At 34.2% G+C, this 22,946-nt stretch overlaps 1 protein-coding gene across 1 annotated transcript in view; it reads left to right on the top strand.

Annotated features, from left to right (window-relative positions):
• The first annotated feature begins 325 nt into the window (after positions 1–325).
• Positions 326–22,946, top strand: part of LOC124357917 (lysosomal alpha-mannosidase-like) — a 109,824-nt gene continuing 87,203 nt past the window's right edge. The window contains exon 1 of the mRNA XM_046810034.1: positions 326–427. Within this exon, the coding sequence (XP_046665990.1) occupies positions 359–427 (69 nt within the window). The 5' untranslated portion in view covers positions 326–358. The remainder of the gene's footprint in view (positions 428–22,946) is intronic.

Here is a 22,946-nt window from a genome sequence, read left to right on the forward strand (position 1 = left end):
AAAATCTTTTCTTGTAAAAGACGAACTTTAAACAAAGATGAAAACAAACATTTCGCTGTTAATGTAATGTTGTGACAGTCTGGTATGTTTATCTAAATTATACTTATGAAACTAAATAAATTACAATTATAGTTGTTTTTAGGTTATTAAATTTGGAGTTTTTAGTGAACCACTGATGTCGTTGTGAGCGCTCTATGCGGACAAGGACGGAACCGCACGGAGAGCATGTTAAACACAGTACGATTGTACAGACTCTACAGATGCAGCGGCGCACCGGTCCACCGTTCCTGGTACAGTTCAAGTTCACTTTTGTGTTCCGCGGAGTTGCCGCAAATCAGTGCGCGCACGGAGCCCGAACATGGTGCTCATGTGGCTCGTGTTCTCTGCTCTCGCAGCGGTCGTCTCTGCTGACTACTGCGCTTACAGGGTATGTCCGAAATTATATTTTAATCTTACAACACTGTTTATGTGACGCTAAATATCATATATAAAATAAATAAAAATATTGACTTTATTAATAAAAAAAAGTTGAAAATATTTTGAACAATTTAATTGTGTAATTTACTATCATGTTTTGCATCTCAATGTCAACAACGTAAAATGGTTGACTAGTGAATCCGGCGGGAATGTGTATTATTTACAAAATTAAATAAAATATTGGTCAAAACTGTGATATTCCACAACGCATAGACTATATATAAGAGGGTAAATTACCAGATTTAAAAAGGAGAGGAAGTTAAAATTCCAAATTCCAATGCTACTAAAATTCCGCAATATCTGAGAAGTGGATGTGATGAATTTAAACCGTGTGAATGTTCAGCTGACCAATCACTGACCAGAGTTTAGGTCACGTGATTCAGAAATGTTCTTTGAACTAGCATGATTCTCCAAATGTTTCCAAAACTGAAACAATCTTTGTGTAATTATTTAATAGGAAACAAGGAAATAACAATATGTTTTTAAAGGGCAATATGTTTATGGTTATTAGCTGATTATTTTATACAAAATATTTAATCCAAATTTGTATAAAACGTGATAAGAAACAATCGATTCTAAGTCTTGTGATTCTGATAGTTCCGACATAGTGAACTGAAATAAAATTACGTTTTCGAAACACTAGTCGCTAAAATAACATTAGGCAGACATTGCAGTGATTATTTTATTCGACATAAGGTTTAATATGACAGTGAATATAACGAGAATTAACAACAATAAAATGTGTTTTAATATAACGAAGAGATTGTGTTCCTTATCTATGTTTTCGTTCATTCGGTTTATCATTGTTTTCAACCAATTTGACGGAACGTGACGCAACGTTGGGTTATAAATATTGATTTATTGGGATATAAAACACTATTATTCACTATTCAGTAATTAATGGACCAACAACTTGCAAGGACAAGGACAGGACCATGTAGTGGTCATAATTCAAGGAACGTGTGCAGACAGGTATGTTGTTGTTTGATCATGTTATCTCAGTGATAATCTTCTAAAGATATTTCCAACCCATGCAGGTTCCAGACTAACTTCTAATACTATCTTACTTGATAATTGCTTGTAGATAAACGGCTGCTAAAGAGCTGCTACTAATGTGCTATTACCTCACAATATATCCAGAGTTTTCATACTAATTCTTGAAACTTAATTTGATTTCTCGGGGTTTCCGCATAAGAGTAATTAAAATAATAAATCTTACAAGTCCATCTAAAAATGTTTATTTTTAAATATACCCAGCAAAATATTTATTTTCACACAAAAAAGTGCAATTTTAGAAAAGTCTTCAATCCAGTAAATAGAATAATAAAGGGGTTTAATTTCTCTATATTAACTAATCTAAAATCATAAAAGATACATTTTTCACATAATAGTAATTTAAAGTTTAGAAATTATCAACCGTATAAAAACTATATTACTATAAATAAACATAATGTTTTTGTTAATATTATAACGTGTTTATGGAGTTCTTTATTCAGTGGTGCACTAAGTACATGTTTTTGAATCCGAAATACCAACGTGTTTTCTTCTTTTTTGAGTCGTGGAGCTGAGAGAAAATTACATTGTTTACACATAAAACTCAATAGTTAAAAAATAATAATAGATTACGTCATAAATTATTGTCGTCAGAGAACTAGTACCCACAACTCACGGTACGGCCAAACCGTCTGTCTTTACATGAGTAAACATATAAAATTTACTTCAGTGTCTGACAGCTAGTTTAAACGTGTCAAGGGCATTATGACCTGAGGAAATATTATACTTCCAAATTTTTAACCCTTTTGGTACCTTCACATTTCGACCTCCTCCAAACCTAGAGCGGCTGGCTATTAATCTCTCATGGAAAATTCCTCAATAAATTTCAAGAAAAACCAGGTCGTATGATACAATGAAAATTGGACTATTATGTTTAAATTACTTAAAGTGATTTTATTATAACATTAAATCCATTGAAACCTTGACTATAACATAATAAACAGGAATTCACGTACTAGTTTTGTTATATAAATATGACCATGTGTAACAATTTTTTACAAATAGAAATGTTTCCACCTACGTTTTTAGAATATTCCACAAAAGCTACAGAGAGCTCACCTCATAAAGTTTAGTTACAGTACTACCAAACTACTTGCGTTCTTTTAGGGGACCGCAGGGATACGTTTTTTCTTGTTAAGAATATTTGAATCTTTACGTGAACCCTCTAACATTCTTCCAAATTTAAAAAGTTCGAGACTACATGAATTATTAAAAAAAGTAAACTATTTGTAACTATCTGATTTCCAATAGGAACGAGATTGAAAACAATCGTAATGATTGAAAATTAGTAATAAGTTTCATCTAGATACAGCATTGAAATAAACGTAAAATGAAAATTGTATTCATTTATACGAAATGGATTTAATACTATAACAATTTAGTTTATTTGTAACACAAAGAAAATATAGAGTTTCTATTCTATTCATTTAGTTTGTGAATCGCAACATTCTTAACAAAGATTGTATACTTATCAAAATATAACATAATATATACTATATATATATATATATATATATACATATAAAATAGTATAAAGCATAAAATAATATGACATAATCCTTGTTATTATTAATTTTCTTAATTATTTTCTGTGTTCATGAGCGGTTTATAAGAAAGCAAATATTGTTCAACGTTAACAGCTGGTTGTTGTGAAACGACCTTGAAATTTACCCCAAGAGAACAATTGGACGTAGTTATGCAAAAAGGATCCATCCCACAAATTTTTAGCATTATGAGATAGGACTACGATGCTATTTCAGCTCAGACGTCTATATTTTTTGCAAAACAGAACCAAGCCTCATCCGAAGCTGTATTAATAGTAAATAATCATATGAAAATCAACCTTTTTATTTATTCACCACCATTCTATATTTTACAAAAAGGTATCAAGTGTTTTGGTTCCTTCTATCTAATGAGTTTTTATAATTTCCCTATGCAACCAAGTGGCTTGGTTCTTTATTGAAAAATGCCAGTACTATTTATATCCATGAAACCATATGGCTTGGTTCTGTTTTGCAAATTAATAAAACGTCTTTTATAAGGATGACCAAGCATCTTGGTTCCTTATAATAGTTCCTTATAAATGCAAAGAGAATGTTTCTGTTGATATTCGTCACAAGGAGTTCGAAAAATTTAAAGACCTTGGCAACTACAATGACCAAAACATGTACATTAATGCGAAAGTAAAAGAAGTTCCAAAGAAAACGTTCCTACTCAATAGTAAAAGAAGAATAAAAAATCTAGGCCGAGAAATTTTCCCCGTATTTATTGTTTAAATAAAACTGTTGTCTGCAGGGAGATGTTTGTCAAGACATTACATATATCATCAAAAAGAGTCAACACAGCCTTATCTAAAATGAAATCTGAAACACTGCTTGATCAAGAGGGAAACAAGGCGGGTGGAACTCGATTCCAGAATGCAAAATAAAAGATATTAAGGAATGTATAGAAAAAAAATTCCTAAATACACCTCACACTACCGAAGAGGCGAAACCAAATTTTTGTTCTTACCTCCAGAATTGACGATTAACAAAATGTACGATCTTTATGTTAACAATAGTTCAGAAGATCAAATTGTTAGTTTATCCTTATTTAAAAAGATAATCTACAAAAATTACAATTTTAAAATTTAAATCTTTATAAAAGGACACATGCAATAAGTGTGATCGCAGCCAAGATTACAAGTGCCGAAAATGATTGAAGAAGAGAAGAATGTTGCCAAAAGGAGAACATGACAAGCACTTACTAATGGCAGAAAGTGCACAAACAAGACTAAAGACAGATATGAAATCTGCTTCTTCTAATGAAAATCTAGAATGCCTAACATATTTGACCTTCAAAAAACACTGCAATTCCTCGCATAGCTACCAACATTGTGTTTTATAAAAGGCAGCTGTGTGTGTACAACTGCGGGATACATTCAGGGAAGACTGATAAAGGGTATTGTTATACTTGGGTTGAAGGTGAGGCAGGTAGAGGTTTCACAGGAGGTTGGCTCCTGTATGTTAAAACATATTCGGGGAAAGGTACCTGTGGGTACAGAGCATTTGATTTTATGGAGTGACTCCTGTGTGGGACAAAACCGGAACATAAAGATAGTGTTGATGCCTCAAAGCTGGCCTCCAGGATCATCCATCATTGAAAACAATAACACAGAGATATCTGATCCCTGGTCACAGTTTTCTTCCAAACGACGATGATTTTGGAAAAATTGAAAGAAAATTGAAACGTCTTAAAAAGACAGCAATATTTGTACTGTCCTGAAAATTACTTCCGTATCATGGAAAACTGCAAAAAGAAAAATCCTCTAACAGTTGTCCGAATGAATAAGGAAGACTTTAACTCATGCTCAGAAATTGAAAAAAAGTATTTACTAACAGAAAAAAGGATGTTGAGAAAGGAGACGTCAGTTGGTTAAACACAAGAGAAATAGTTATTAGGAAAGAAAACCCTCTGGCTATATTTATTAGCAATAAGTTTGATGGACCCCATCAGGAACTAAACATTTCGAAAAAGAAGGCGAGGGCGTCAGCTGTCGACGATAGATATGACACAACTTGTACCTTTGTGGCCTAATGGAAAACCGATCGCTGAGGCAAAGTTAAAAGACTTAAAATCTATGTTTCATCTCATCCCAAAGAACCATCATGGATTTTATCACTCACTCACTGCTGAACCTCAAAGTCGAGGATGATATAGATGGTTTTGGAGGTGAACCTGGTTTTGAAATTTTACCGGATGAGTGAGATTGTTTATGGGTGTTTATAATATTTACCTGGAAGTTTTAAAGTTAGTTATTTTTAATTTTTGATACTTATATTACTATGCAAAAGTGATAAAATAATTTTAAAATTCATATTTTTTATTATTGGATTAATATTTTATTTCTTTCAAATAAAACTAAATTTTGAAAAAAAGAACCAAGTTGTCTGGATTATTCCTAAAAAATAACTAAATTAAAATACAAAAAGGAACCAAACAACATGGGCATATTTTGTCTCTAATTAACAGGAAAACCCAAAAAGGAACCAATCCACATTTCAATCCATATTTTAAAAAATTAATTGAAGTTTGTAAATTGTATTGTATCTAATATCTAAATAAATAAAAATATAGTCCTTCATTTAGAATACAGATCATATTATTCACAAAATAAATAGAATAACAACTAGCTGTTAACTTTGACCTCATTTATCTCAGATTAGAGGTAGTGTGTGATGGTTCCATTTTGTATAACTATGTCCAATTCATAGCCTCAAACACTTTTAAACTCTTATGTTTGAATCTAGAATTGTGCGAGAAGCCTCAATTGAAAAATGTTTGCATTTCCATTTAAACTATTTCTCTGAGTGTCTTGTTAAGTGAATAATATTTTAATATTTAAACGATGAAATGCAATAAAGTTCGAATGTGTTTCTGAATAACTAATAAAATATCAAAATAATAACACGCGTTTGGACGTGTATTAAGATTATTTTTTAAATGAGACATCTTAAATTCTAGACAAAACCAAAAGAGCGTACAAATTTTTGAGGTTAAATATTGTTTTTATGGGACTAAAATCGCCATGGCCGCCACCACAGCCGGCTCTTAAGAGAGAATCGAGTGTCTTTTTAAATTAAATACAGGATATAACATTTTATGCAGTACGGCCAAATTCCAATCGAGTACAATTCATTCCATTGAGTTTAGTTCAATAGTATTATTAATAGTTTTCATTTTCATGAACCCAAACCACGAACATAATCATAAAGACAAATGTTTTAATACAGGCTCAACGACTTACACAGAAATTATGACATAACAAGGAAATGATCATCCAAATGTTCTCGTCATTTCCTACCCATTATTCTTACCCAGTTTTAAATTACCCCCATCCAAAATGCGGAATAAGTGGGCAGACTATGGTCCTGTGCAGCCCTGCATCTCTGGTAGGTTGTATTATTCCACTAAAGGGATGACTTATCACGTATCAAACCAATTTAATGCCTACCCTCCTAATTTTGCCTATAGTGTAACACTGGATGTCTGTCAGAAAACACTCATCATTAAAGGATTGGTGCAGTATTAAGAGTTATTTGGTGATACGAGTATCTTTTAGAGGATACTAATCATCAAAGAAATTTGTTGAATACTACAACAATTTGATGGTAAAACGTATTTTTTAAAGCATACGTCACACTCATCATTAGAGATTTGTTGAACACTATAGCAATTTAGTAATACGTATCTCTTAGAGGATACTCATCATCAAAGAAAGTTATTTAAATAGATAAAACAATTTAGTGATACGTATCTCTTGGAGCATCATCAAAGAAGTTGTTAAATAATAAAACAATTTAGTGATACGTATCTCTTGGAGCATCATCAAAGAAATTGTTAATAATAAAACAATTTAGTGATACGTATCTTTAAGAACATACTCGTCATAAAAGAGATTTTTTCAATACTAAAACAATTACGTGACACGCATTTCTAAGAAGATACCACTTACGATGCACCAAAAATATATTGTTACCAGCTATAAAGCAATACAGAAAATCCGTCGTCATACAAATTTACTCCAAAATCACTTTTCACAGAGCTAGTTATACGAATATACATATTCGTGATGGTGAAATAAATCTCAGATTGCGAAAAAGTTACGAAAAAACATTTTATGGACAACTCGCATTCATAGTTTATTTACTCTTTAAAGGTATAATCTTTAATTTTTTTTTTTTTTCTACAATTTAATCTTATTTATTTAGTGCGTCAGTTTTTTAGCATGATCTGTACGATTGTAACATTGTAAAGTGGCCGCCATTTTGAAAATACTAAGTCAATTATCAGATTAGAGATTTCGTACAAATAAATGCTGAGTGACAGTATGGTTTTGATTTCATACCGAATAAACTAATAGTAACAAAGGCCTACTCCCGTTTCCCGCTTTGCCGCCATCTCGTTTCTGCCTTGATTGCCATTTACTATTGGTCTCTGGTCAGTTCTCAGTGGTTAGTCGTTGAGTACAGATCTATCAGGACCTAAACTCTTCAGATCGGTGTTAATAATTTTATTAAGTGTAGGCCCTACGTATTACAGATAACGTGTTCGGAGTTCACACACATCATGGTTGTTACTATTCTTAACTTAACTGTGTCACCTAGATTAATGTTTTGCGTTAGGTTAGTTATTCACCTGAAGAAGAGATCAGATTGCAGATCTCGAAACGTAGTTTTACTGCTTTATTGTGTCACTGAACGATGGCAAATTAAACCACTTACGATGTAAAATCCTCAATGGAATAAATAACTGATTATAAACCCCTACCTTTTATAAGAAGATAATTACATATGTCTGTGTGTTGATACATTATTGCATTATGACCTATATCCAGCCGCATTTATAGGACAAAGTCTGTACATGAGTATAACTGAGCTACAGCACGACTGGTTATTGCTGTTCTGTGATCACTAATCAGCTGTAATTTGGACCTGTTTATTGAGCTTTTGACGTAACAATCAGTTCACAATCCCGGAAATGGCCTATTTAATTATAAAGTAATTTACTCAATGGAAGTCAATTATTGATTACATTCGTATTATCAGTTTGATAAGTATATATGGTTGTATTTTGTATACAAGTATTTGTTGACTCAAAAAATAACCCGTCGGTTTTGTATTAAGGACTCGAAAATAAGATTTTTTGCCATATGAACTCAGTTCCTTTCTTCACGTTCAGAGCTTTAAAAAAACATGTTAGCGGTCAATGTACTAATAAGTATTACAAATTTAGGTGTCCGATAATATTGTCTATTGTCAAATTTGATTATGTTCATAGATCATTTGTTCTGTGACTCGTATTTCAGTGCTATCTTAATAGCTGCAGTCATTTTAAGTACAATTTGTATTACAACGTAAATTTTTAATAGCATGTTCTTTTAATATTAGTTGCTCTTTGAGGCTTAGTTTGATAAATCAAGTTAATTTATACTGTGGAATTGTAAACAGTTTTAAAACATTATTTTTGTTGTATTTGTTATATTTTTAACTTTATTTGTTTTATTTCGAACTTTAGTTTTTTCAAATTCATTTTAATGTAATTTAAACTGTTGTATAATTACTGTCTAGCTATAATACATGTAGTTAACCCCTTCACTGCGAGTGTAAAGTAATAGAGACCGAGCATATCACTGGCTTCTGCGTTGTTATGGATCTGCCGCAGTCTAAGTGTTAACTGATTTTTACAAAGTATGATTACCAATATTTGTTTAGTAATAATTGTAAACTTTCTTTGGATTCACTGTAAGTGTGTCTAATATTAATACAAAGGTTATCAATAGTAGTATCTACGTCTCATTTCACGTGAAAATAACGTTCTTATAATTCTATTGTGAATTTTACAATCTGTTATATTAACTTAATTTATTTCTGTACCAATGACGCTTTAGTTGTGAATGATACAGGATTTTTAGAATGTTTGTCACCTTTACTGCTACAAGAGATCAGCAACACTATATTACGATATCTTCCCCCACTGTTGTCAGTGGTTGGTTGTTGCGTGCAGACCTGTTGTGACATGTAGTTCAGTGTTTGTGTTACTGAGTGCATGTGTTAGAGACAGTGTACATGGAGTTGCCCACAACATCGTAACATGTTGTAACAAGCAAAACTTGCACGCATCTTCCAGGAGCTATATTTGTCATCGTTAATTATATAGTCCCAATATTATATACTTATCATGGGTTTAGGCTATTCATGTGTGGTTAAAAATTAAACAAACAAGTTATGTAAGAATAATTGATAGTTTTTCTTTTGCAAACCATGAAACATCAGGGGAACAACATGTTCAGCCCATCAGTTTACGGGGAAGAACATGTTAAGTCCTGCTAATTATTTTTGGTGAAAAAATTGTTGAATTACATTGTCGAGAAAGAAGGATTTACTGGTGAAAAGCACAATAATAACTTCATAGGTTAACTGTTACTTGAGATAAAATATTAGATTTCAATCCATAAGAAATACAAAAAGTTTGTTTTTGCTCTCCTGTAAAAGTTGTAAAATATACAAAACATATTATTCCCCTGGGTATAAACGTGGTCTGGTCAAACAGTGTTGAGAAATCAGCTTCTTTAAAAAAAAAAAAAAAAAAAAAAAAAAAAAAAAAAAAAAAAAAACATGTATTTCAAATTCACAAAAGGCACACCTAATTTAAAATATTACCAAATACATAATCAAGTACATAATACCTAATTATGATTATGAATAGTTTTAGATAAATAAAATCGCACTACCGAAACCAATAGTTTTTTTTTTTTTATATTTTCCTTCTTAATAGGATTTCTTTATTTTAACCTAGAGACAAATACCGTTTCCTTCAATCAGCGAACGTCAAAAACGTTGTATGTGATATTCCTGATTTATTAACTTTTACCTCATAATTTCTTTTATTTGTGCCTTTGATTTATTTGTAGACACCACGCGAGAAGTTAAACTTGCACACGCTGTATAGTAATTGAACATTAAACTTGTGTCAGCATAATCACAAACGAAGCGGAGCACTTTCCATGCAGAGCTTGTGTGACAAGACACGGTATTGACTGTGGTGGTGCCTTTGTGAGCATAGAGGTGGTACCCGTAACCAATTAAACTGAACAGCTTTGAACAGGATACATCTGCAGCCACGCTGACGCTCATTACTGGAGTTTAAGCGGAATCCCAAACTTCTACTGCCTGTTTCCAGTTCCGTTATCTTCAACTAAACAAGTGTATATAACATTACTAGCCTTCGGCTCGCTGGGGGCTACGCCCCCAGGCCCCCATTTGGGTGTTGGCCAATTTCGGGGATAAGCGGAATTCAGTGACGGGTTAAATCAGAGAATTATACTAGGGTCTGGGAGTTTAAATTAGGCATTTAAACTTTATTGAAATTTTATTTATTAATGAAAGTTTTGACTTTAATGGCATTTTACTGCTTAACCGTTAGAGATACGACAAAAAGTGACTGGACCTTTCTTGTCCGAAAATTTAATAAGTTCAGGAGCTACGTGGACTGGAAGTTTTCGGATTTTTTCGGACTGATAGTGAAAACTTTCAGTCCACGTAGCTCCTGAACCATTAGAGATATAGAAAAACTTTCAATAGCAAAAATGTCTTAATTTGTAGAGTAGAATCTAAAAACAACATAAAATACAGGGTGTTCCATAAAAGATTTTAAAGTTGGGCGCCATATTGGAAAAAATTATGAAAACTTCCAGTCCACGTAGCTCCTGAACCATTACAGATATGGAAAAACTGTCAAGTACAAAAAGGTTTTATTGTTTAGAGTAGAATCTAAAAACAACATAAAATACAGGGTGTTCCATAAAAGATTTTAAAGTTGGCCACCATATTGGAAAATGGCGGCCATCTTCAAAAAATTTGAAAGTGTATTCCTGAGTGAAAGTTAAAATTGAGCAAGTTCCAAATTTAAAGTGTGGTGCTAAGTCATGTAATTAAAAAGTTAGCTATTGGATCACTTTAAAAAACTCACCCTGTATATAGGGATTACGAGGGTGGTCTGAAAAGTTTCCGACCTAACAAAGGTACAAGGCATTTTTCTGTGAAAATTACTTTATATTTTTCAACATAGTCTCCTCGCATGTCACAACGCTCTGGTATGGTTTGTTTATTTTAAACTAGTTTGTAAGGTTAGTTAGTTATTTACCTGAAGAAGAGATCAGATTGCAGATCTCGAAACGTAGTGTTACTGATTTTATGTATCACTCAACGATGGAAAATGTCCGGAAAAATCCTGTTTCCTTAACCATAGTCTCCTACAAACTTCTCCCAGAGATGCTCCCATCTCTGTACCCCATCCAATAAGTACTCGGCATTTTTTTCTACAAAATAATTGTTCACGATGGCTTCTTCATGTGACGACATTTTTGTTCGCCGAGCGCAATTTTTAGATGAGGGAACAAAAGAAAGTCCCTTGGGGCTAGATCTGGTGAGTAAAGCGGGTGGTCAAGCAGTTCAAACTGTAATTTTTGGATTTTTACCATGGCATCCGCTTAGGTGTGAGACAGTGCGTTGTCTTGGTGAAATAGGATTTCAGCTCAAACTCACTCAAAAGACAAAAACTGCGCTTCAAAAATGGCTGTAACCTTTGTAAGTAACTCTCAAGGGATGTACAACAAAATTGGGTAGATTTTAATTCGAGTGGCTTCTCGAAAATTAATTCTAAATTGCTTCTCTGCCATCTTCAAGTTTAGGTCGGAAAAGTTTCAGACCACCTACGTATATTTGCAAAAATATTAGTAAAAACCTTTCCGAACCGCTTCAGTAAAATAACCTATTACGGTTTAAAAATACTAATTTGTAGAGAGATTCACGGTTCTTTCTGCATTTTATTTTAACCTTAACGGTGACTTCCGAACCACCAACGATGGCGAATTAGGGTTTCTTGTAAGGGCAGATCGCTCAGTGGTCTCCTATACAAGGAGGAATTTTTGTTTCTTAAATATTAGCAGAATATTTTCGTCCAACCCTTTGCCTATGCATTAAATGTAAAACAAAATGAATAATTATTCAAATAATTCTGTATCACTTATACAGCAATACTCCCTTAGTATAGAGTTAACTGCAAATCCTTGACATAAAATATGTGTTTGCCTATACACGACATTATGCCTACTACGTTTTTTTCAATGAGTTTGAACTCATTTTTCTTGTTTAGTAACTAATGAAGAATTTTGTAATCAGTTTTTAAACAGTTTTGCTTGATTTAGTATTAAATGGTGGTGCAAGGTTATATATTTTTCTCATTTTCCTAACAGATACAATTAGGTTTTTTAAGTTCATTTTATAGATTATATAATAGTATTTAATAATTAATAATTATATAGATAATAATTTTATAAATAACATTACTTTTTACAGTAATTATAACGATAATGATACATTTCCGAGTCAATAATTGAAAAATAACGAAATTAATTATTTCTTCAATGGGGTATCTCCTTTACACTAGGAACTCAAGGACCTTGTGGTTATTGTGCATAATCTAAGTAACAAAAAAATGATTTAAATAATTGCCAAGAAAGTTAAAAAAATTCACCTTTAAACCTACAAAAACTTCGTGTTCTCCAAATAGGAAACCCCTTATAGCATTATTTTTCAAGAGGGGGGAGGACGTTAACGTTGCATAATGAAACTCAATTTTGAAAATTGGGTTCGTGATGTGATCGTGACAATTTTAAAACTCTCTATTTCGAAATAGCGACAGTTTTAAAATCGCTACTATTAAATCAGACCTCGTGATAAATAAATGTGTATATTTAGCCACGTTCTTAGGGACTGAGTAAGAAACTAATCTGAAAAGACACTTTTCTGATTGATGCTGATTAGAAAGGGTGGCCCTCCTGAGAAGCCATTGTCATCAAAGTCAATCAACATTGTCTCCACAGTTGCCGGATGCTGTTGTTTACGTAAAAGTTAATGTTTCTGGCTTCTCTTAATATCCTCTTAATACTACAGAGGAATTTTCCATCACCTTAAAATTTTTGCAGGCGTGGGCAAATATAAAGATCACAAAGACCACTGCTTTTATCTACTCATACTTAAATATATTTGAAGTTATATTTTGAATTGTTACGTATACTTATGTTAACATCTTCCTAGAAGTTCATTTCAGTAATATCAGTGCAGCTATGAGTATTTGAAAGTAAAGTACTACATACATGAAAACGTAATTTTTCGACGAACTTCACGCATTGAGATTCAAGTGGAAGACTTTTTGAATAATGAGATCCTTACAAAACATTTATATAGTGGAACAGCAACCATTATGTTTAGGATACCTAGGAGCATATACGATCCATATAGTACTAGAAATATCATTTCCAGGCTGGGTTATAGAAAATAAATTGTTGTTCATATACATTTAAATTTGAGATGCCTCAGATTAGTTTCTTGTCATAACGCTAGTATGAAAACTTTAACTGAGGTCTCTTTACATATTAAAATACATAATAATAAAACAAATCGGATTAGCTTCCAATAACATGTCTCGTTGGACATTTTCTATGTTAAGAACACGACGTTTCGAGGACTAGTATCCACCCCCTTCTTCAGGCATAAAAAACTGAAGAAATATGTACGTACAACTTGTTCTGCGGTCTAATTTGGCAAGTTTAATGCTGTTTTAAATTTATAGATGTTGAGCATGCTTAGAATATAATAATAATAAAACCAACCAGAGAGGCTTCCAATGATATGTCTCGTTGGACATTTGCAGTATGTTTAATAGAACATGACGTTTCGAGGACTAGTATCAACCCCCTTCTTCAGGCATACAAAACTGAAGACATGATGTACGTACAATTTGTTCTGCGGTCTAGTTTCGCGAGTTTATATTTTAAATTTATAATTTTTTGTGCATGCTTTAACTTGTCTTGAGATTTGTTTACACCTGAAGAAGGAAAGTTTTTTTTTAATATAAAACGATGACAAGTAACCGTACTCATGGACGGGAAAAGCGTCCGGGAAAAACGCTATGGGTCCATAGTTTCGCCAAGTGGCCGTGACACAATATTTTAAGTTGAAGCACGTCCCAGAGTTTCAGACCAGTCGCTGCCATAGAGTAATGCCAAATCAGATCAGTCACGGAAAAGCAAGCGCGAGCTGTCTCAGTTTTTGCCGCCTGTGACACAAGTCTTGCCCCTGTCCGGCGATATGTGGACACGTGTCACATGTTCAAGGTTGCCTACCGTCCCATATGCGTTGTGTTTGGATCAGATTTATTACAAATTGGTTCAGCCCAGTACGTTATGTTATGAGTTAGGTCGTAAGCGCTGCTGTTAAAATTATTGCGATGACCGTTGTCCGTAATATTTACGTAAATTCGTATCTGCTATTCTACCAATATACGTACTGTAAAACAGTTTATAGAAATCAATAATAAATTTTATGTTTGAACAATTTTTATTACATAAGGTTTTAAATTGATGACTTTAAACATCCGAAAAAGAATGATTAAGCAAGCCATGTAGTGAAAATAGAAAAAAGAATTTTCAAGTCAGTTGCAAAAACTTTTGCTCTAACACGTTTGGCATCTTGTAGTTTTTAAGATGTCTGTTTATGTACTTAAGTTCTTAACATGGTCGTCTTTCAAAATTCGGAAAAATATATAAATTAAGAATTCAGCACTAAGAACGAAGTAAAATATTGTGTAAATTAACTTGAAAAACTAAATGTACATCTTCAATTAATAAATATAAAATCAGCATATTCCTCCGACCGTACCAGAGAGGAATCTGTTCGATTGATTCTTTATAAGAAACTCAAGATCAGAACCAAGGAATCTTGCTGCATTACTTAGAAGCACAGCGTCAAATATTTAGCTCTTATTAAAGATTCCTAATCACAAAAGAACTAGTTCTTGTATACTTTAATTGGTTTTCTACTTTGAAAACTTCATATATCGATATTTTAAGGTCGTAGAAGCCTTAATACAAATTAGTTTCCTTATTTCATGCGAAACAGCTGTAACTTTCTTATAACTAAGGTTCTGCTTAGATCAAAATATCTAAGAAAACAATGAAAGCATTTATTCATGGAAATATGTCACAATTCGATTAAACTGATATGCAACTGAATAGCCTTTGCACACAACAATAAACAATCATGAGAGATATAGTTTTAGGTGAACAATGATAATAAAGCGTAAACAGAACTGTTTATGCACGGGGAATACTCATCAGATTATTAAATTAGATTTTGTAAGGCACCATTACGAATATATACTGTAATCTTTTGCTGCGCTTTATCTGTAAGTGTTGGTCATTATAAGACATCCAAATGCATCATTCTAAAGAATATTGGGTTTTAACAAATACCAGACAATACGTACATTTCACAATCTTTAACGCAATTAAAGATTTTCCAAAATTGTTCAAAGTCCACAGTTGAGCTCTGTGTGGCCTGTACGAAGCGGTAATGAAGTAGCAATAAGCAGCGGTATAATGCTAGACGGGTGGGCGACTGGCGGCGAGTCACCAGCCCGCGACGCAAATTATCCCACTTAGCGACAATTGGTTTGATTTCCTGTTGTCCAAATGTCTTCGGTGCGGTACGGAGCGGCGGTTCTGTCACAGGGCGGCCATCTTGAGCGCGGGTTAGTTACGCTCGTACCGATGTCCGAGTAAATATCGGACTATGAGCTACTGATACTACACGCATTGTCTACAGTGGATGTAAAATTCATGGATGATCGTCTGGTCACGTAGGTTAGGTCACGTAATGTTTACTCAGGTCTGCCGTATTCAGGCCTGCTTATCAGTTCTGAGAAAACTGTGTCGATAAGGTCCTTATCTGGGGGCACGAGTCGGGTTTTCCGCTCTAATTCGGCCACCCAAAGGTCGAAATTTTAAATTAGGTCGAGCTAGGGAATGTGCAAGTTTTCAGTATTACCCGATCGCTGCAAAATCATCTTCGATGACAATCATATCCTTGAGATAACAATCAAGTATCCTGAGATAACTCACACGGTCGAATTCTTGAAACAGTTAGTTTCTTAAGTCATTATTTTGTTTCGGTTTAACGTCTGTTGATTGAAGATACGTGTCTAGCTATATTGAGGTAAGAATTTGTCAAGAGTATAATTCTGTAAACGATTTGTTGCGGTGTGAACCGGAAACCTTTGGTGTTAATTAATGTTAATTCATTCTTGGATTTTGAAAGGATGAATTCAGTTTAAGGACTGAATTTAGAAGCCTAGAAATACAGTCTCCAGTATTTAGAATCCACATGAAAATGTAGTACACTCTTGATTCTCAATTGTGTTTGGTTATAAATGAACGACGATCGAAAGAAATAAAGACCTTAGCTAGAAAACTTAATTTCTCAACCACAGTCATCCAGTGCTTGCGATCGGCTCATATTATATATTCAGGTCAAGTACTTATCGCCGTTGATCCGTCTCCAAAATATAGAGCCTTTTGACTATACATAGATTCACATCTTTTAAATAACAAGGTTTGCCATCTTTTATGAAATCTTATATACTTTAAGTAATGTTAGGCTGTACTATAATACTGTTTTATCCGGTTGTAGCCCTGATACTAATTAATGACACTTAACGTCCATCCTTTCCTTTACTTTCCCAAATTCCTTCCGCATTTATATCCTTACTTCATTCACTTCTTACAAATTTGAGAATGTAATTAGGAGTCAGTATACTGAGGACTAACGACCGTCCTTTTCTTTGCCATTGACCTTCCGCATTTATACCCTTACTTCATCCACCTCTACCAAGTGTGTGACTGTAATTAGGAGTCAGTATACTGAGGACTAACGACCGTCCTTTTCTTTGCCATTGACCTTCCGCATGTATACCCTTACTTCATCCACCTCTCCAAGTGTGTGACTGTAATTAGGAGTCAGTATACTGAGGACTAACGACCGTCCTTTTCTTTGCCATTGACCTTCCGCATTTATACCCTTACTTCATCCACCTCTTCCAAGTGTGTGACTGTAATTAGGAGTCAGTATACTGAGGACTAACGACCGTCCTTTTCTTTGCCATTGACCTTCCGCATTTATACCCTTACTTCATCCAACCTCTACCAAGTGTGTGACTGTAATTAGGAGTCAGTATACTGAGGACTAACGACCGTCCTTTTCTTTGCCATTGACCTTCCGCATTTATACCCTTACTTCATCCACCTCTTCCAAGTGTGTGACTGTAATTAGGAGTCAGTATACTGAGGACTAACGACCGTCCTTTTCTTTGCCATTGACCTTCCGCATTTATACCCTTACTTCATCCACCTCTTCCAAGTGTGTGACTGTAATTAGGAGTCAGTATCCTGAGGACTAACGACCGTCCTTTTCTTTGCCATTGACCTTCCGCATTTATACCCTTACTTCATCCACCTCTTCCAAGTGTGTGACTGTAATTAGGAGTCAGTATCCTGAGGACTAACGACCGTCCTTTTCTTTGCCATTGACCTTCCGCATTTATACCCTTACTTCATCCACCTCTTCCAAGTGTGTGACTGTAATTAGGAGTCAGTATACTGAGGACTAACGACCGTCCTTTTCTTTGCCATTGACCTTCCGCATTTATACCCTTACTTCATCCACCTCTTCCAAGTGTGTGACTGTAATTAGGAGTCAGTATACTGAGGACTAACGACCGTCCTTTTCTTTGCCATTGACCTTCCGCATTTATACCCTTACTTCATCCACCTCTTCCAAGTGTGTGACTGTAATTAGGAGTCAGTATACTGACGACTAACATCCATCCTAATTCCTTTCGCATTTAATTCCTTACTTCCGTGCTTTCTGCTCTTATATCCAGCACAAGAGACCAAATTGGGACTGATGGTAAACAAGTCAATTATATATTTGTCAGTGTTTGCCCTGCGTAGCACTGTTTTTATTCTAAAGGGAGCAAGAACCATGCACATTCCGGTGTGACACGGAGCAGGCTGAGATACTGTAGGCAGAGAGATAGACCGCACTCGCCCATTGCTAGACGCTTATCGCTGCATGACGTAATTATGCTATGTTTATTGATCACGCTTATCAATCAACTTTGCCCCCTCTCACTAATAAATAGCGACGGTTGATCATTGTTTAGTTCATATCGGAAGACACCGTGTGCAACTGACCATTGAGGTTCTTTCATACGTCATTTCTTGATTAAGCTCAATTATTATTGTTGCACTGTACTTGGAATTATGAAAACAATGAGAAAAGTGAACATTTAATAGCATTTGATCTTGAATAGTCAGATTGTAATTTGGATTGTCTTGGCATTTTCATGTTCTAGCTAATCAGTTTTGCATGAACTTGGTGCTATCTCTCGTAATACTGGTCAATGGGAGATAACGTATCCAAAACTCTTCGCGCCTTACTCCAAAAAACCCGAAAGGTGTGATTTCAGCAGTGATGACGTAATCAGAACTTCATCCTTAGATGGTGATACTCCAGTCATCTCTTCAGAATTTATTTGGAATTACTAGAGAATTAAGAAAATTGAACATTTCAAAGCATTTGATCTTGAATAGTAAGTTTGTAATTTGGATTTTCTTGGCGTCTTCATGTTGTTGTAGCTAATATTAATCAATTTGGCATGATCTTGGAGCTATCTCTCGTACTATTGGTGAATTAGAGACCACGTATCCGGAAACCCTTTGCGTCTTACTCCAACAAACCCGAAAATGCGTGAATTCCGCAGTGATGACGCAGTCAGACCTTCATCCTTAGATGGTAAGATTATTCAATCATATCTTCAGAATTGGGTGAGAAACCCCCCAACTTACCCCTCCCGCACAGGTTTCACATACCAGGTCCTCACATCTTTCAACCTGGATGTTCGTGGGCGACGGTGTTTCAAACCGTACCTGAAGAAACTCTTTTGGGGTTTAAAATAAAACTCCCCGTCACACAAATACTTAATTGTGGATTTAACATATCATAGGTGCAATCAAGTATCCCTAATACCACTTTGTTTCGGCAAATTCCTGGAAATTGGGTGCTTCATTAACTTCCAGGAACCATCTTACATAATCCTTTCTTAAATCTTTAAGTTGCTTTTCCCTTTAATGCGCACTACCAAATCTTTAAATCGGTGTAAAACAGCATATCTTATCGTATTGTCAGTGGTGTGGTGCAAACAGAGAGTGTAATCATTGTGTAACTATTATACCGTACAGTAATAACAATGTAATACGTTACTCAAGTATTGGTTTAGTATTCATTGTTCAATATTAATGTTTCCATCAAACGGTTTTATGCCGTTCCCGTAAATAAAATCAACCTTTGTAAGAATATGGTAATCATTTTGAATCTAAAAATTTATATGTACGGATCAAAATTAAAAATTTTTAGTAATTTCGATGAATAAAACGATAAGAGCTTGTTTTCAACAGATAAACTCAAATTGAAGACTCTTGGAGCAATTGGAATTTTTTTAAATACTACTGAATGTTAATAAAAACAATACTTTTCCAAATGGTTTATTTTATTATCATCAGGCGACTGTACAAATAAATATTTACATTATTATTACTACAATTAATATTAAAATACCATATGGTGTAAATATGCAAATACAAAAATTTTGGAACATTTCAGCCGCTATGAAAAAATATACATTACTACAGTTTAATTCTTGAATAAATTGAGAGTAAAGAAGACTTGAATTGTCTATAGGACCCTCTTCATTTTTTATGAGTTTTTCTTTATTTCTGTTTATGAGTAGTGTTTCCCAAGCATTTAAGTTCACTGGTTTTGTTACTTCTTTTATTAATTTTAGATTTGTAATTGATGTTCTGTGCCCTGATTCAATGTCGCCTAGTGATGAAACCTTTGGTTTCGAAAGACCTCGTCCAAAAAATAAACCGTTAGGAAAAGTATTGTTTTTATTAACATAAACTCAAGTTATTTAAATGCTAGCTGAAATCTTAAGGAAAACTTGCTCCTCGATCAAATGTACGGATTTAAATGTTTAATTGTTCACAGTCCGTATTAAACTAATTATTCCCACTCCGGTAGTAGCTTTGATTGTATTAGTTACGCTAATGTAATCAAAGGTAGGCAAGCCACTGGAAACTGGCACTGAAAGGGTTTACATGTACTATACTTAATGCAAATTATAATATCAATTAATTGTATTATAGAGGTTCCGAAAAATATGGGTAATAGCTGGACTTTATTTATGATTTGGATGTTTTTGACTCAAACGAGAATTGCAAACATTTTATTTTTTACTAGTACGATTCCTGTAAGCATATGCTTTTGCAATATTTGACGTTGAAGCCGAACAGGAACGGAGGCGTCCAAGGATCAAGGCCATGCCCTGTTGTGGTGTTGTGAATGTTGTGATGTTTTCCTGACACCCGTGGTGAGGGGGTGGAAGCGATGGCGACAGGTTTATTGACGACGTCTGTCTGTCTGTCTCATCCCTGAGTAATTGCCTCAGCAAGAGCTTTCCCCTCGGCCTCGAACTTTAGCTTCGTATCATATCTGGGCGATTAGGAAACACGAAGAGCTAAAAGGGCAATCAGAAGTTCTTGGGGTGGGCCCCACTACAAGGGTAGTCCATATCTTTATCTCAGGTCCTCCAGGAAGTAGAAGGCAAGAAGCATAGGTTCGGCTCCTGTCCATTAAGGTGGTTCTTTAGATTCTGTACAGTTCCATTTAACACACTAAAAACCATACCCATTTTAGTCGGAAACACTAAGTTTTAGCGATACAAGATACTTTTGTAACGTCTAAGAAGACTAAAAACCGTCGTGTTGAAAAGCGTTCAGCTTGAAACTACATTTTTTCTTAATGACAGTCATTTTTGTTTTTTTTTTTCAGTTTTGATTTATATTAGAACATTTACAAAAATATTAGCGAGGCAGGACAGCCAAGGCCTCGAAACCGTAAGAATAGAAATAATAAAGATTAATTATAATTACAGAAATGAATGCTAAAGTAGCCCGCACCAAAGGAGTCCGATGGCATTTAAACCGGTGTTGCCATATCACTCCTGGCCACCAGCTGTTTCCGCTATGACAGACTTAGCCGTCCTCATTTACTGTCCGCTTGATTTACATTTTGTCTGTTTACAAAGCAGAGAATTAAATCAAATATACGCGTATTTGTTTACGATAGCTGTTGATGTTTGGTTATTGAGGGGATCAGTAATTTTCCATAAACCTGGCAACAGCGACAGGCGCGGGGTGTGGAGGGGGGGATTCAGAGCACCATCCACTACAGGACTACTTTCGTGCTGACTCCTCTAGTAGTAATTAAAATAACTTAAGGAGAATAATAATTAACTTTCTTAGGAGAATTTATTTTTAGGTAAACAAAGCTAATTTCTCAACAAAAATCTAATTTAGCACATGTTAAATATTTAGGCGTAACTTGGGATAAAAATGTTTCTTGGAAACATAATATCAGTTACAAGCATAATTACGTAGAAGCATAAAAGCATTCTATTTTTTACAAAATATCTTAAATGACAAACTACTCCGAGTTTCATATTTTTCTTTAATTCATTTAAGATTGGTATACTGTATTGGTATTGGTCTGGGGAGCAGCTGGCAATGTCTCACTGCAACCAATAGAAGCAATTCAAAAACTTTTTGTAAAAATAATCACACGTAAGCCTCATAGAGAATCCTCCAGAGCCTTATTCTAAGTAATTAACATCCTCCCTCTCAAACACCATTTTATATTTAAAGTTTTGAAAATATTCTACATCCGAAGTGGAAATGATGAAAATAAACAATTCTAAACTCGTGCACAAAAAAAATGAATAAAACTATGTTCAGAAATCTTTTTCATAGGTCTAAGTTTGATTTTTTTATGAAACCTGGATGCAATTATATTTTTGTTTTTATATTTTGTACTGCTATATCTTAAATTCTTTTTATGTACAAAAATGTATTAATTGTAATGTAGAACACTTAATTTCTTGGGTTTGTAATAATGTTTTGTTGCTAAGTGTAGTACTAGTATTCATTTAAATGTTATTTTTTATTTCGTTCGTTTTATTGTGAACACTGCAGTGGACCGCAAAGTTTCAAGTTTATTTAAACTGTAAGATACGTTTTTGTCCGTTTCGTTTTGTGCTAGCCATCATTAAAATTTGGCTTCTCTAGTTGATTCGATGGCTAGCACAAAACGAAACGGACAAAAATACATATTACATTTTATTCTATTCTATTTTATATTTGAAAATCGTTTGAAATTTACTCCTGATATTTATACATACCCTGTACTACGATCTGCTGTATTTTGATGCCAATCAATAAAAGGTATTCGAAATGTATGGGTATATCACGTGGTAAAAGAGAGAGAGAGAGTGGAGGGACGGGGGGGGATAAAAATTAATTCCAGACCACGATAGCATTCTCCAGTCCGCCCGGCGCTTCGATAGATTGTGCTTGCATCACTTCCTCGTCAGTAATCCAATTTGTTTGCCGTCGCGTCGTATTTGGTTAGTCTCATTCCCTGATCGGCCGCAGGCTGAGGAAACTCAAGACTGTCTTTTCTGTAGAATCCAACACAAACACGGCTGTGGATTGCTTTATCCGCAGTGACAAGCGAGTGGTTTGTTTCCTTCAGGATCGCCTTGGTTGTCCCTAATAACCTCGTTATCTCTACAAATCACAACCGTGGAGCGCCTCTTTCAGTAAAAAACACTTTAATTTGATAACAAGATTTCAAAACGTGGGTTTATATGAATTATAACTAACAATTTTTGTACAAGTTGATTATTCCACAAAAAAGTATATTTATTGTAATAAGCCTGAATAGTTATTTAGGGAATGTAGCCACTAAGTAACCATTTATTTTAATAAAAATCTTATTATTTATACTCCAAATTCTCAGAATTATTTTTCTAATATAAAAATTAACATTTTTAAACTTATGCGTTTATGCTTCCATTGT

The sequence above is a fragment of the Homalodisca vitripennis genome, chromosome 3 (genome assembly GCF_021130785.1).
Source record: "Homalodisca vitripennis isolate AUS2020 chromosome 3, UT_GWSS_2.1, whole genome shotgun sequence".
Lineage (NCBI taxonomy): Eukaryota > Metazoa > Arthropoda > Insecta > Hemiptera > Cicadellidae > Homalodisca > Homalodisca vitripennis.